Source organism: Peromyscus californicus, unplaced genomic scaffold (genome assembly GCF_007827085.1).
Source record: "Peromyscus californicus insignis strain IS unplaced genomic scaffold, ASM782708v3 Scaffold_1__1_contigs__length_55948999, whole genome shotgun sequence".
NCBI lineage: Eukaryota > Metazoa > Chordata > Mammalia > Rodentia > Cricetidae > Peromyscus > Peromyscus californicus.
The window spans coordinates 37,045,495-37,060,176 of NW_026294492.1; the positions used below are offsets into that span (position 1 = coordinate 37,045,495).

Below are 14,682 nucleotides of genomic sequence, written 5' to 3' on the forward strand. Positions count from 1 at the left end.
ATATGGAAGCACAAAGTTAAAGACTCAGAACTCACTCTATTAGTGGTGCTCCGTAGAGAACAAAAATGATATGAAGGAACACACAAGACATTAGAAAGTACATACAGCATTTCAAAACTCTGGTCACCTAAAAGAGAAACGAATAAACTGAAGACTCAAGAAGATACTGAAGAAGCCATAAATTCTGCCATTTTACACCCAAATAGAACTCATTCCCAAAATGTCTGGGACAGCTGAACCTTCTTTGTTGGGTAACTTCAAATCAGATCACATGTCTCATCACATATACAACCCTCAAAACAGATTGCACAAAACTTAAAGTCAGGGCCAACGAGATGGTTCAGCAGGTGAAGGCACTTGCCTCCACGCCTGACGACCCGAGTCCAATCACTGGAACCCACACAATGGAAGTGGAGAACTACTCTCTGGTCTCACTATGACAGCTGTGCTGCAGGCCCACATGCACACACACTAAAGAAATAGTAAATAAATAAACGTAATAATTTTTAATTTAAAAGACAAATATCACACAAATATACTCTACCATATACCAGCATAAGAGTCAAAATTGATTTCTGTTTATGTGGTATGATTGAAATATTATTGATACTTAAGAAATACTGACAATAGAGTGTTGGGATACAAAAACCACAGTGACCTTATTATATAAAGACACATGAATTATGTACAGAAAATAATGACGACTATACTTTTCTTTCATTTTTAAACAAAACTGGGGAAATTACATCAAAAAAGCAAAATACTAAATAATTCCCAAAATCATATTCATATTGCTGTATAAACAATATTAAAAAAAAAAAAAAAAAAGACCTGAACATCTACAAACAGGTCCATGCCTGGAACACACTTGATCTGAAACTCAAGAAGATATAATAGTAAAACACATATTAATGTTTTAAACTTTAAGTCAGTTAAGGTGTTTAAAACAATTTAATAGGGCGTTATATATAATATTGAATGTTCAGTGAGGATTTTAATTTAATATAATTGTCAAGTGTCATAAACAGTGACTATTCCTGAAGAAAAATTGATTCCAATATCTGAAATCTTAACTGTCTAGTCAAGGAAGGGCACATGTGAAATAACAGTTACAGAGACTTAATTTGCAATTTCTGGACAACTCACTTATTTAAGGAGTGAAAATATACAGGCTAGGTTTCAACCCCTGGCTGAGGAAGCTATTGACAGCTGATGGCCGCTAAGGCAAAGAAAGTCAGTTTTCTTTAGGAGTGTGGTCCCTGGTAGGTTGAGCACGTTCTAGTGGATGGCCCCACATCCATGCAGATATGGGACTCTAGAGGTCATAACAAGAACAACAACAGCAAAAGGGCTATGAAGTTGGGCAGGGATTAGGAATAGAGTAGGGGATGAATATGATCAAAACACATTGTGTGCAGGTATGAAGTTATCAAAGAATAAACATATATATTTTTAAAATATACATGGGCTGAGGGATAACTCAGTCAAAGCAACAAGAACCTGAGTTGATTCCTCGAACTCACAGTAAAATGCTAAGTATGGGGCACGCTTGTCATCCAGCACTGGGGAGAGATGAAGGGATGTCTGGGGCTCATTGGCCAGCCAGTCTAGCCTAATTGGTGAGCTGCAGGACAATGAATGACCCTGTCCACAGCAGGTGGACAGTGTTTCTAAAGATGAGACTTTAAGTCAGCCTCCAGCCTTCTCATGCATTTGCACAGTGTAACCCACCCACCCCTACCCACATAAAAAAGTACAAAAATAAATGAAAACAAACTGCAGTATCTTATAAGTTATCTTCAGTGATGATATAAAACAATGATTATACGGGCTCATAATATTTATACCGTGATGCATTGAAGGAGCCATAATTCCACGGTTAATGAACAATAAAGATCTATCAAACATTGTAGGTGACAGGCTACTGCTTTTGGGGGGTGGGGGTGGGGGTTGGTTCCCTTTATATGCTGTAAATAACTCAATAAGGATATAACAATACTTCATTCTTTGTTTTGTTCTATCAGGACAAGGCTTCTCTATGTAGCTTTGGCTATCCTGGAACTAGCTCTGTAGATCAGGCTGGTCTTGAACTCACAGAGATCTGTTTGCCTCTGACTCCTGAGTGCTGGGATTAAAAGCATGAGCCAACCACCACCCGTCACGATGCTTTACTTCCATCTAAAAACTGGTTATTAATGAGTCAACCTTACCTTATGTGATAATGAACTTCTTCTAGAAGGTACATTTGGTTTCACTACTAAATATAACAGGAGATTGACAGCAGTCACAAGAGCAGAGCAAGTGCACAACCACGTCAAGTGAGTTTCCAGTATTGAGAAGTTATCCAGGAAGAAGGATGGAATAAAAAAGCTCAGGAAAATTGAAAATACGCACAAAAGATTGGTATACAGAAGTCTCTTGATGTCAGTATCTTTCATGGTGTTTTCTTGGGTAGCTATCTAGTAGAAAACAAATTAAGAAAAACATGTAATAATGATTTTCCCCATGTCCCAAACACTTCAATACTCTATAAGTTAACCATGTACTAATAATTTTCTATGGGCAATATATTTGTCTCAAAGTGCAGAAGATGTGTAGATAGATTCAATATCCTGTTACTTTAGATTTTTCTAATATGATACAAACATCTTTTAGAGCCTTAAAAAAATTCAGTAGAATTTTAAATATTCATGACTATCTCTGCAAAGAGGACATGTATTAGAGACAATTAAGCAACTAATTTTACTTTTGGGGGGGCCAAAATCAGGAAGATGAAATCACTCTAGTTTCCAAATGTCAAGCAAGTATACACTTGGATATGCAATATAATTAGATGGTCATTGTGTTACACTAAGGGCTCCCAAAGCTCTTGGAAAAACAAAGTAACAGTCACAGACTCTAAATTCTACTCAAAAGCAGAACATGAGTGGGAGGAGAAACAAACGTTTACGGTCTCTAAATGCGTATATTTGACCTAACTGGCAGTTTATCTGTTATATTGGCTAAAATTAAGAAAGAACTTAAAGTAATACATGTTATATTGTGGTTAAAAAAAAAAAAAATCTAGCCCAAACAGAAACATCCATACAGCAGGGAAGTGAAACTGGCCTGAAAGGTGAAAGTGCAAGTTTGGGCATTGTTCTATCAGCCCTCATCAAATTCACACACTCGTTTTCAAAGGCAAATATGATACTGATTAAGCAAGCTGGATGAACAAGTTCTCAGACACGGCCAAGGTTACACACACTAAAGCCATTGCAAGCATAGCCCCTTCAACATGAAGATACCCTTCAGGGGTCCGGAGAAGAACGAACAGTAAGAAAAGACTTGGGGAAAGTTTCTCAGATTCTTCCCTCCAGGGCCGGGGTCAGGCGGGTAGTCGGGGATCAGGAACCCATCCTCTTAGTAGAGAGCGTTTCTGGGCCATCTGCAAATCCTGATCAAACCTAGCGAGCGGTACCTAAACGCCAAGGCTCGTTGGATGGAGCCCTTGCTCAGACACTGGCAGGTCCTGAGGTCCCCCAGCACTCCAGACCTGTGAAGCCACCAACCGGAGTCGCGATCCGCGATCCGACGTGAGCCAGGTCGGAAGGCGCGGCTGCTTCCGAGCCCTCCTAAGCAGCCTTTGCCCAGGTGCAGCTCAACCCCACCCAGGGTGGCTGGAGATTCTGCCCGAACCTCGGGCGGCGGGAGTGTGGGCAACTGAGGGGCGTGATCAGAGAGATGGAGCTGCCCGCACCCCCGGGTGACCCGACAGACAGGGACAGAGCGTCGGTCCCGCGGACGGATGCCGGGATCGCAGAGGGTCCATCCTGCAGGACATCCTCTGCTCCGCAGGAAGCGTGGCGCTCCGCAGGCCACCGCGGCAGTCGGCAGAGGAGCCTGCGCCCGCCCCCGGCGAGCGTGCGGGGCATGCCGCCGGCTTACCTAACTCTCCCGCCCGCCGACGGAAAGGGGACACCACCGCCTCCCACCCTCCTCAGGTGCGGCAGGCTGCCATGGCCCTGGCGCAGGCGCAGACCCAGGAGGTGGGGACTCCCACGTCCACAGCCAATCGTTGAAGAGAGGGGGCGGGTCAATGAAATAAGCCCCGCCCACAAGCTCTCGTTCGTCCCTCCCGCGGCTTTCCAGGTACAGGATAGGCGGGAGCGGGATGCCGAGAGAGCGGAAGCGAGCTGACGTAACCGGAAGGGGAAGTCTCCTCCGGCTGTGTTGTTGATGTTATCCGGCGGCGGCTCTTGATTTGGAGGTTGAGGGGACAGTCGGTGGAAGGATGGTGTGCGAAAAATGTAAGTTAAGGGGCTGCGTCTGCGGGAGGAGGAGACGGGAGGAGCCTGACGGAATTCTCGTGGGATCTCGGCCTTGGCTTTTTCTCCTCCGGGTCTGTGGATGTAAGCTTTGCCTTCCTGCGGTGTCCCGCCGTCATCCTTGCCGGTCCCAGGGACTGTGTAGTCCTATGCTTTGTGTTCAGAAGGGTCTCTGTTTGTTTCTCCTGCCCTCCTCCCGCCCTTCGTCCTGGATCTCTTCAGTTACAACTTTTTTGGTTTTTCGAGACTGGGTTTCTCTGTGTAGCTTTGCGCCTTTCCTAGATCTCGCTCTGTAGCCCAGGCTGGCTTCGAACTCACAGAGATCCGCCTGCCTGTGCCTCCCGAGTGCTGGGATTAAAGGCGTGCGCCACCTCTGCCCGGCTCAGTTACAACTTCTTGACTGGCTCCAAGAGTCATTTAAAATGGATCTTCAAAATCTTCCCGGTAGCATCGAGAGTTGCTACCCGTGTAGCAAGTATAAATTCCAGGCTCTCAGTTCATTTCTAAGATTACAAACAACGAATCCTTTCTCGTACTGTTCCTATGTCCGGTGTAGAATTTGAATCTTGACTTTTTGGCCGTTCCTTACAAACCACATGCAACATTTAATACAGGTTAAGTTTAACTGGATATTTTGTACCGTCCCGTCCATTCTTTTCATTGATACCCACAGCACTGGGTAAGGGGAACGAGAAAGTCTCATCATCGCCAAAGATATCTGTGTAGTCACCCCTGGAAAGCTCTTTTTGATCCTTTTAGTTACCATTCAATAATTCTAATGAAATCCTTGAGATTTGTTGAAAATACTTGATTTTTTTAACTGCAAAAACTGTTGATTTGTTTAAAAACAACTTTCTTATCTCGATCTCTTTTCCTCGGGCTAAACATAAGAACTCAACTCTTTGTATCCCAATTATTATCTAATATACATGATCCATTTTGTTTATATCCCTTCAGTACATAATACTCTGGGACACAGACACCCCCAAGTAGCTGAAATTACAGGCCTGTGCCATCAGGCCCAGCCTCCATCCTTAAGCAGTTATTTTTATTCTTTTTGAAAGTAGGGGAGATGTTTGATTAAATGTGGCTTAAATGTATGTATATTTTGTGCCTTCATGCTGTGTAATTCTTACATGTACAACTTGGGTCTTCTTTGTCGTTTTTGTCAGTTCTGTACATTTGCTAATAGATGACAAAAATTCTGTCTACTTTCACTTGTTTTAATTCTCTCTATATTGTAAGTGCTTTGTCCCAGATGACACTGGGGATAGTAGGAAACTGAACTAATATCTCCAAGGAACATAAAACCCAATTTCAGAGTCCAAGACCCATAGCGGCATCACCGTAAAATGCACATGCTTTGGACTTGAATGTGTGCCATCCAAGGTCATTTCCTCCTCCTCCTCCTCCTCCTCCTCCTCCTCCTCCTCCTCCTCCTCCTCCTCCTCCTCCTCCTCCTCCTCCTCCTCCTCTTTACTTCTCTGCTCTTCCGGAAAAAAGCTGATGTTTTATTGTTTTTAACCTCCTAGTCTGCTCATCAAACTCACCCTGTAAGTAAACTGAAATCATACTCCTACAAAAGCCATAATGTCAGGCAGCCACCACAGTTCTGTCTTTCCCTGTGTCCTAAATTGTTTCAAAAAGTTGTTTGTCTCCAGATTTTTAGAGTTACTTCTTATAACTTTAGAAATACAAACTGACTTTCCATACTACTAAAGAACTTTTAAACTTTAACCAGTAGTCTTCCATTTACTCAGTTCCAAAGAGTTTTTTTGGTATTGTTTTGTTTTATTTTATTGTTTTTGGTTTTTGTTTGTTTGTTTGTTTCTCTGGCTGCATTAAATCTTTGGAGAATGTTTGGCCTCGGCTAGCACGTCCATACCATGGAGTATCAAATTCACTTCTCCAGCCTGACTTTTTTCCTACTTAAACAGTAAGGTAACTGTGGCTGTTTTGGATGTCTGAGACCCTCTACAGATAAGGCCCTGGCTTATCCTTCCAACTTCATTTTCACCAGCATTTACCCTTTTCACACTTGAGTTAGCCAGAGTATGTATACCCTGAACTTATATGCGGATGTATACCCTGAACTTCCCATGCCTTTCCTCAGGATGTGCCCTTTATCTATGTAGTTTGACTTTATCTTCTTCATATTTGCATTGCCAGTTGTTTAAACTGTCTCAATTAGCTCATATATATAAAATATAAAAAAATTATTTTATTTTTTTTTCCAGCTTATATTTTTACTGAAGGGCTCTTCACTTTTTTTTAAAATCTCTGATCACTTTGAAAATCTGATGAACCCTATAGATTCTTAACAAGGAAAAAAATAGAACACACTTATTCGGTTTGTGTACTGTTCTATCCAGTTCATTTATTTCCTATGATCTGCCTACAAGCTCTTAAGAAACTAATGAACTTGGGTATAAGCCCGCTGAAATCTAGATTCATGGTTTTATTTCCATTGGTACCTTGTACAGGGTTTTGTACATACTAGGTGATTATGAAATGTTGAAGGATGAGTAAGTTTGTCAAATTGCTTAAATTGTAATTTTTTTAATTGTTTAAAAAATAATTGTTTAAAGTATAAACAGTGAAAGCATCTTATTGTCGGATAAATCCTCTTCAGACTCAGTTATCCATTGTCCACAGTTACTGTCTTAAGTCTTCATTCACTGGTTTCCACCTCAGAATTTGTAGGTTCCTACTGTAATCTGACTTGATAGCATTATCAACCTCAGGCATGATAGAGTATATTTATTATTTTAAAGTTAGAAAAGAAATGGGCTCATTATTTTATTTCCACATAGTATGTCTATTAGATGATAATTCTTCTTCCCTTTTGCTGTCTTGCTTTAACAGGTGAAAAGAAACTCGGCAGGGTTATCACTCCAGATACATGGAAGGATGGCGCACGGAATACCACAGGTATTGTTTCTTATTAGGAAATAGGAGCTGGATCGGATACTTGTAGGCCTTGCTTTAGTGTTTCACTGTTAGCAAAGTGAAATAGGAAATAAATGCTCATTTATTATCTCATCTATTAAACACTAAAGAGTTCTGGATTTCCCCCTGTGATTTTATATCTCCTTTTTCATCATCTGAGTTATGTGTACGGATTCCTAATATAGTCAAGAAGTAGTAAAATTATGAAATCATTTCAGTATGTGTCTATTTGATTCAGCTTAATAAGGGCTGTATTTAAATTTCCTTCCCACATCTAAGTTTTATGTTCTTGAACAAACTTAAACTATTTTCACTTACATATAGCAGGCCAGGCATGGTGATACACACCTTTAATGCCAGCACTTGGGAGACAGCAGCAGGCAGATATCTCGAGTTCGAGGCCAGCCTGGTCTACAACTTGAGTTCCAGGACAGCCAGGACTACACAGAGAAACCCTGTCTCTGAAAAACAAACAAACAAAAAACATATACAGCAAAGGATATCTTCAAGGGTGGGGGAACCCAGTGTTTTTCTGTACTCAGTCTATGCTATGAAAGCAGAACGATGTTACAGAGACAAAGAAACTGTAGGTCATTGCCAAAGCACTACTTTGAGACTTAGTAATAAATCCAGTGTATTTTATACAAGTGTTTGTTAAGAACTGGGCTGTTATATGAGGATTTTAAAAAATCACATAAAGGGTAATTTATTGGTCGAAGGTCAGCGTGAACTTTTAAACTACTTCATGAGCATTAAGCACATTGTATGTTACATGCACAGAAGTAAATTTTTATGTATGCACTTTTTTCAATATACAGAAAGTGGTGGGAGGAAGCTGAATGAAAACAAAGCTTTGACTTCAAAGAAAGCAAGGTAGGTGAGAACATCTTTAGAGTTCATGAAGTTGACTTTAAATAGCAAGCCTGCTGGAGTGAATGTGCCAGATCCCGGTGTGTCGAGTTAGGCAGTGGTGGTGTACAGAGGTAGCCTGTTTGCTGTAAGCTGTTCCTCCACCCTGTGCCAATATAGGAAGAGGATAGTGCCACTTTCTATTATTTTGCAAGAAACATGATTTCTGTTTTATCTCCTTGTTAGTTTGCCTACAAATCAAAGGTTCCAAGGAAATGTGGGAAAGTCATGAGCTTTGGAGTTGAAGCTGAATTTGAATGGGACTGTCTCTCTCTGTAGTCACATGACCTGAAGCATGTTACTGCAGTTTCTTACCCTTTCTGAGCTGTACCTTTTCATTTGAGAATGAGGACAAAATGCCTCCCATCTTAAAAACAAGATATTGATAGCATACTTCATTACATTCAGTTTCAATTTTTACAGGGACCTTTCCCACGGCTATCCCATTTCCTAGCTTCCTTTTCCCACACTGATGGGTAGTTAGCCAGAATGATCATCTAGAAGGTCATGTAATTCCTTTGCTTAAAGCCTTCCATTGGTTCCCTTTCCCTGTAGAATAGAATCTAAGTTCTCTTCCATGTTCTTACAAGGTCCTCCATGATAGGACATCTTTCTCTTCTGACTTCCCAGTATACCACACTCCTCCTCATCTGCCATGGAACATCCTCATTAGATTTGCCAATCCCACCGTCACCTAAAGCAGTTCCTCCTGACTCCTTGTTACTTGATACTTGGCTGAGATGTGAGCTCCTTAGTGAGGGGTCCTTAACCAGTAGTTGTCTCCTCTCCCTACAGCTTTCAGCTGGGATTTTCTTTGTGATGCTCAATACTTGTCTGAAAAACTTGTTTTATTGGATTGTCTTTGTTTTTTCTCTCTGTCCACTCCTATTTGAATTTGATGAGGACAGGGAATTTGTAATGTTCATCTTTGGTATTTAGAACAGTAATTGGATACAGTAAGTATTCAGATGTTTGCTAAATGAATAAGTAGCCATTGTGTGGCATCATCCCAATGATTAAAAGAAATAATAATGTTTATAAAGTGGCTGCTACATAGTAGGAGCTTATTTAAAAAAATTGATAAAAGCAGCGTAATGGACTTAATGTGCAGCACAGCATCATACTGTGTATTGTTGATTGACTTGGTGTTTTCTAAGACCATTCGATTTTTACTAGTTAGTTATATATACCTTCAAAATTCCTTTAGACTCATAAGTTATTCTTATTTCTGAAGTATAGCTATTACTTTTGAGTGCTCTAGCAAGCTTATTTTAGAAAGTAGACTACTATATTACATTGAACTTCCAATGCCATTATTTATAAGAAGTAAGAACTCTGGGAGGCTGCAGAAATGGCTCAGTGGTCAGAAGCACTGCTTTTCCAGAGGACCTGAGTTCAGTTTGGACATCAGAAGACCCACAACTGCCTGTAACTCCAATTCCAGGGAATCCAATGCCATCTTCTGGCCTCAGCAGCACATTCACCACCCACACACAAACACACACAAACATAATTTAAAAAAATAATAGATTCTTAAGGAAGAAAGAAAGAAAAGAAAAAGTCTACCAATTAATCATAAGAATTCGGAGACTAAAATGTCATCTTAGAACTATAAAAGTGTGGTTTGAGTAAAGGACCCCAAACATCCTTACTCTTGTGGGAGTAAAGTGATTGTCTAAGTTTAAGAAGGTCAACCTTTAAAAGTTGCCTGGCTGTGATGGTAATCCCAGCATGTGGGAAGCTGAGCAGGAAGATAGTAAATTTCATGACAGCCTGGGTTATGTGACCAGATTCTGTCTTAAAAGAATAAAGATAAGCAAAGGGTGTCTGTTGGTTTACTTGTCTGTTTAATGTAGGAAATAATGGAGCTGGAGAGATGGCTCACTGCTTAAGAGCACTGACTGCTCTTCCAGAGGACCTAGGTTCAATTCCTAGTACCTATATGGTGGCTCACCTTGGTCTGTAACTCCAGTAGGAGATCTGGTGTTCTTCTGGCTCCCACAGGCACAGCACACATGGTACACAGACATATATGCAGGCAAGATACCCATACACATAAAAATAAATGAATGAAGGCAAAAAATGTCAAACAGAAAAGAAGCTTCTATGCTGTGCCTCAGACAGGATACCAGAACTGTGATGCTACCCGGAGAAAGTATAAATAGTTACTTTGGAGCTAGGCAAACAGTTTTAAATTAGAGCATTATTGCCACTTTTGGGAGAACTATTTTAAAGTTATTTGCCCTGTGGTTCCTATAGGATGCCATGTTTATATAGTAGAAACCCCTTTATTCAAAGGGATTAGGCCAGTCAATTAAAAATGCTTGTTATGTAGTCATTAGGAGATGTACATAACATATTTTATCTTAAAACATAAACTGAATGTATTTGTCTATCACTGGGTATTGAGGTAAAGCTGGATGAGAGTTTTATATAATTTTCCTCTTATAAACCATCACCAGCATATATTCTATACTGTAGTGGAACAAAAGCTAAGCCAGGTATGATGGTACATGCCTGTGACCCAGTACTCAAGTGCTGGGACAAAAGAATAGGAGTTCAGGGTGTCCAGCCTGGCTTTACCACCAAAAAAAAAAAAAGCAAGGGAGGGGACTGGAACTGGGAGATGACCTCAGTTCAGTTCTCAGCACCTGCATTAACACCTCAAAACCACCTGTGACCCAATCTCTGAAGGACCCAAACCCTTCTGGCCTCAATAGCGCGCGCACACACACACACACAATATTTTTAATATTTTTGGTAGTTGGCTTACCCATAACCCAGTTCAATAGTAGTTATAACAGTTCACATTTAGTCATCCTAAAGCAGTTACTTAGATTCTTTTGTAGAATCAGTCATTCCTTATACTCATATTTCATCAATTTTCATATTTATGGCACAAATAGAATGGCACGTACAAGTAATAGGAATGGGTCTGATATGTATGGTTCTTCATAAACTACAGCTTACATGAAGGGCAGAGTAATGCAGGCATATTACACAGTAGTGAGCCGGCGGAGGGCTCTGTCAGTTGTGGAATTTGATGGGAGAAATGACAATGCATAATCAGAGTGTAGCTTACAAGGGGTTAAGAGTTTCTCTTGTCGTATGAATATTTTTTTTCTTTCTTTAACTTTTTAGGTTTGATCCATATGGAAAGAATAAGTTCTCCACTTGCAGAATTTGTAAAAGTTCTGTACACCAGCCAGGTTCTCATTACTGTCAAGGCTGTGCCTACAAAAAAGGTACGTTTCTTTAACTTAATTTTTCTAGTCTCATCAGATCTACTTGATTTGCTGTTGCCTTGGATAACAGAAAGGAGTAGCCTTTCATAAACTGTTAGTTAAATACTCTTTTTTCTAAGACAAAACGGAGTTTAAAATATATTTGTAGTCAAAGGATGTTTTTCTTTTATAATGCTTTAAAGTTCTTAAAGATTCTCAAAGCCAAAAGAGGGCATCATGTGTCTCCTTCCTCTGCACTCTCTACCTATTCTTTTTTTTTTTTTTTTTTTTTCCGGTTTTTTGAGACAGGGTTTCTCTGTGTAGCTTTGGATCCTGTCCTGTATCTCACTCTGTAGACCAGGCTGGCCTCGAACTCACAGAGATCTGCCTGGTTCTGCCTCGTGAGTGCTGGGATTAAAGGCGTGCGCCACCACCGCCTGGCAACCTATTCCTTTTTGTGGTGGGGTCTCTCCCTGAACCTGGGGCTCCTATTTTCTCAGTTGATCTGGAAGGCAGCAAACCCCAGGGATCCTCTGTCTCCACCCCACTTGGATCTGGAATTATGGGCATTTGTGAGGATATGTGAAGATTGAACCCCAAACTCTAGTTTACATGATGACAGAGGAAGTGCTCCTAACCATTGAGCCTCTCTTCACACCCGCTAAGTGCTTTTAAGCTTTAGATTAACATAAAGAAACCAAAAGTTGGTGGTACTATGTTCCTCACATGTTTTCTTTCGTTTCAGGCATCTGTGCAATGTGTGGCAAAAAGGTTTTGGATACCAAAAACTACAAACAGACTTCTGTCTAGATGTTCTGGTGAACTCTGGCTTTCTATGGTTGTACTTTTTGCTTTGACTTTTCAAGGTATAATGTGGATGGTCCGTCTTATGAAATAACCTGTTTCAAGATAAATGATTCAGTCTAAAGCAGGGATGTTGATCAATATCCCTTCATTTGCTCTCATGAAGCTCTGAACAACAATGATATAACCAGTTGTCTGCCCTAAGTGGTTATTTTCCTTGTGAGCATTTTACTGAACTAGAATAAGTCACAGAATTAATGAAAAGGGTATTCCTGAGTTCTGTATGCACTTTCTATTTAACATATGATTCTTTTCTGATCCATGTATTTTATTTATACATACTGCAAATGTGAAATTACTGATTCTTTTCTCTGAATTTGACGTCCAGACTTAGAATTCCTCCCTTACTCACAAATGCCACAGTTCTTAGAATCAGCAGTCCCTTGGTTAAATGCATTTTCATTAGCTATGAATATTCGAGACCATTATTGCTGAATGGTTCCTCCTTAGTAACTAGTGCTGCCACAAGTCAAACAAGTTGCATTTTTTAGATTTATATTTGATGTTTAAGTGCCAGTTCCTTTCCCCTGTGAACAAGAGCCAGTGGAGTGCCCACTGGTCCAGATGAGTGCACTGTATTTCAGAGATGCATTCTGTCAACATTATCTTAAACTCAAATTGTCACGAATGCAGGGAGAGCAGTGTTTGTCCGTATGTCATGAGAATGGATGTCTTCTGCTTGGGAATGTTCTTTGAAGCAGGAAACAAACATTTTCTCAATCTCTCTACCACCCCCACCCAAGAAATCAATAAAACAAACATCTTGGCTCTTGTGTGTATCTTAATGATGTTACTGTAGACTTCTAGGAGACTGTTCTGAGGTTCCAGATGAAGGTTTTTCTTCTATTGTTTCTTAGATTTGGGCCTTCTACCTTTAAAACCCCCAGCCTACCAGGAGACCAAAAGGATATTGTGTTTCGAGCTGTAGGATCTTAAATACATATTACTGTAATGTGGGAACCACTATAAATAATGAAAAAGTAGACATTGCTTATTGTTTTAAAAGAAGAAAAGTCATCATTTAATCTACAAGATCTTTCAGTGTTTTTCTAGGATGCTTTGTTAGTTATGTTTATCAGAAGGATTACAGAATATTACAAACCTTAGATAAGTGGGGGGTTGCCTTGCCAGGGTTTATGGGGACCTTGGATAATCACCTCCCAGATGACCCCTTGCTCCATTTTGCCCGGCTAGCTCAGTCGGTAGAGCATGAGACTCAATCTCAGGGTCCTGGGTTCGAGTCCCACGTTGGGTGCCAGTTGCCCCGGCCAGCAGGGCTTCAATGGGAACTCGACCACCCTAAGGACAGAATGATAGGGACAGGAGACACAAAGAAAATACACCAAGACAAGATTCTGATCAAGGTGCAACTTTATTTTTCTCCAGGATTATTTATATAGTTCCTGCAGGGTGGGGGGAGCTAACAGGATGTTTGTGTAGGATGTTTACAGGGTGAAAAGGTCAAGGGCTCAATGTCCTGTCGCTAGACAACCTGACCGTAAGATGTTCTAGTTTCCTGTCTTATCAGGGGTCTGTATTTTTCCACTAACTAGAGATTCTGTCCTTGTCCCTGACAGTTTTAAAAGAAGAAAAAGTCTTCATTTAATCTACAAGATTTTTCAGTGTTTTTCTAGGATGCTTTGTTATGTTTATCAGAAGGATTACAGAATATTACAAAATTCAAATAATATGTATCAGGACCAAAAAAAAAAAAAAAAAAAAAACGTAATCAATTTGGGAGTTTTAGGGTTTGGGATTTGTTTTTTGAGACAGGGTCGCTCTGTGTAGCCTTCCTTGACTGTCCTGTAGACCAAGCTGGCCTCTCTGAGCACTGGGATTTTCAAACCTAAATCTTCACACAGAGAAGTCATATATGAGCAGGACCCAGCCAGGCACATCTCTTGGCATGTTGTCCCATTAGAGCAATTACTTACTCTCCAGCATGGGATGACCTGTTTGATCTCAGGTTTGTTTACTTTTGTCCTCCCACCCTAGCCCTGTGGTTATTCTTCCAAATGTCATTGGTTTAAGTTTCACACTTTCTGGGCAAGCCCACAAGACAATGTGTGTGAGTATCATTTATCAGTCTGTTCATACAGGGAAAAGCTTGGCAATTTGTACGCTTTTGAGCCCTCCTAGGTAACTTTAGGGAATGGAGTGCTTTTAAAATTCAACCAGTATTTGTTGACTTCTGCTTTATTCTTATCTCTAGCAGACTACTCATTCCAAAATGTTTGCATATAAAGTAGAATCTGGGCCTGTATCAGAGCAGTGATTTTAGCCAAATACTAAAGTTAGACGCTGAACTCAGGTAGTGGTGAGCAAATGGAAATCAGATACAAGATTGAGAGTCCCAGTGAGCAATCGGCAGAACTGATTTCCTGAGTGGAAAGGCTGGCGTCACACAGGACCTTTTTCAATGTAGTAAT

The 14,682-nt window shown here is 40.5% G+C and overlaps 2 protein-coding genes across 11 annotated transcripts in view; one reads left to right on the forward strand and one right to left on the reverse strand.

Moving 5' to 3' along the window:
- LOC128115613 (phosphatidylinositol-glycan biosynthesis class F protein) overlaps positions 1-14,682 on the reverse strand; it is a 143,295-nt gene that overhangs the window by 25,908 nt on the left and 102,705 nt on the right. For 4 of the 9 annotated variants that reach the window (XM_052746487.1, XM_052746488.1, XM_052746493.1 and 1 more), the window contains 2 exons: positions 2,211-2,459; positions 36-127 (listed from right to left, as the gene is read on the reverse strand). In XM_052746487.1, the coding sequence (XP_052602447.1) occupies positions 36-127; positions 2,211-2,438 (320 nt within the window). In that variant the 5' untranslated portion in view covers positions 2,439-2,459. The other 5 variants (XM_052746489.1, XM_052746491.1, XM_052746490.1 and 2 more) reach the window with 5 other exon arrangements.
- On the forward strand, positions 4,162-13,021 carry LOC128115617 (cysteine-rich PDZ-binding protein). 2 transcript variants are annotated; one of them, XM_052746502.1, is made up of 5 exons: positions 4,162-4,289; positions 7,173-7,238; positions 8,075-8,129; positions 11,307-11,410; positions 12,135-13,021. In XM_052746502.1, exons 1-5 carry the CDS (start codon positions 4,274-4,276, stop codon positions 12,197-12,199), a joined length of 306 nt encoding a protein of 101 aa, XP_052602462.1. In that variant the 5' UTR covers positions 4,162-4,273; the 3' UTR covers positions 12,200-13,021. The 2 variants fall into 2 exon arrangements, with proteins under 2 accessions (XP_052602462.1, XP_052602461.1); XM_052746501.1 differs by having other exon boundaries at positions 4,259-4,391.

Coding starts and splice junctions, on each gene's coding strand:
- LOC128115617 (XM_052746501.1), top strand. CDS start 4,274: ATGGTGTGCGAAAAATGTAAGTTAAGGGGCTGCGTCTGCGGGAGGAGG. Junction 8,130..11,306: donor TTGACTTCAAAGAAAGCAAG/GTAGGTGAGAAC, acceptor TTAACTTTTTAG/GTTTGATCCATATGGAAAGA. Junction 11,411..12,134: donor AGGCTGTGCCTACAAAAAAG/GTACGTTTCTTT, acceptor CTTTCGTTTCAG/GCATCTGTGCAATGTGTGGC.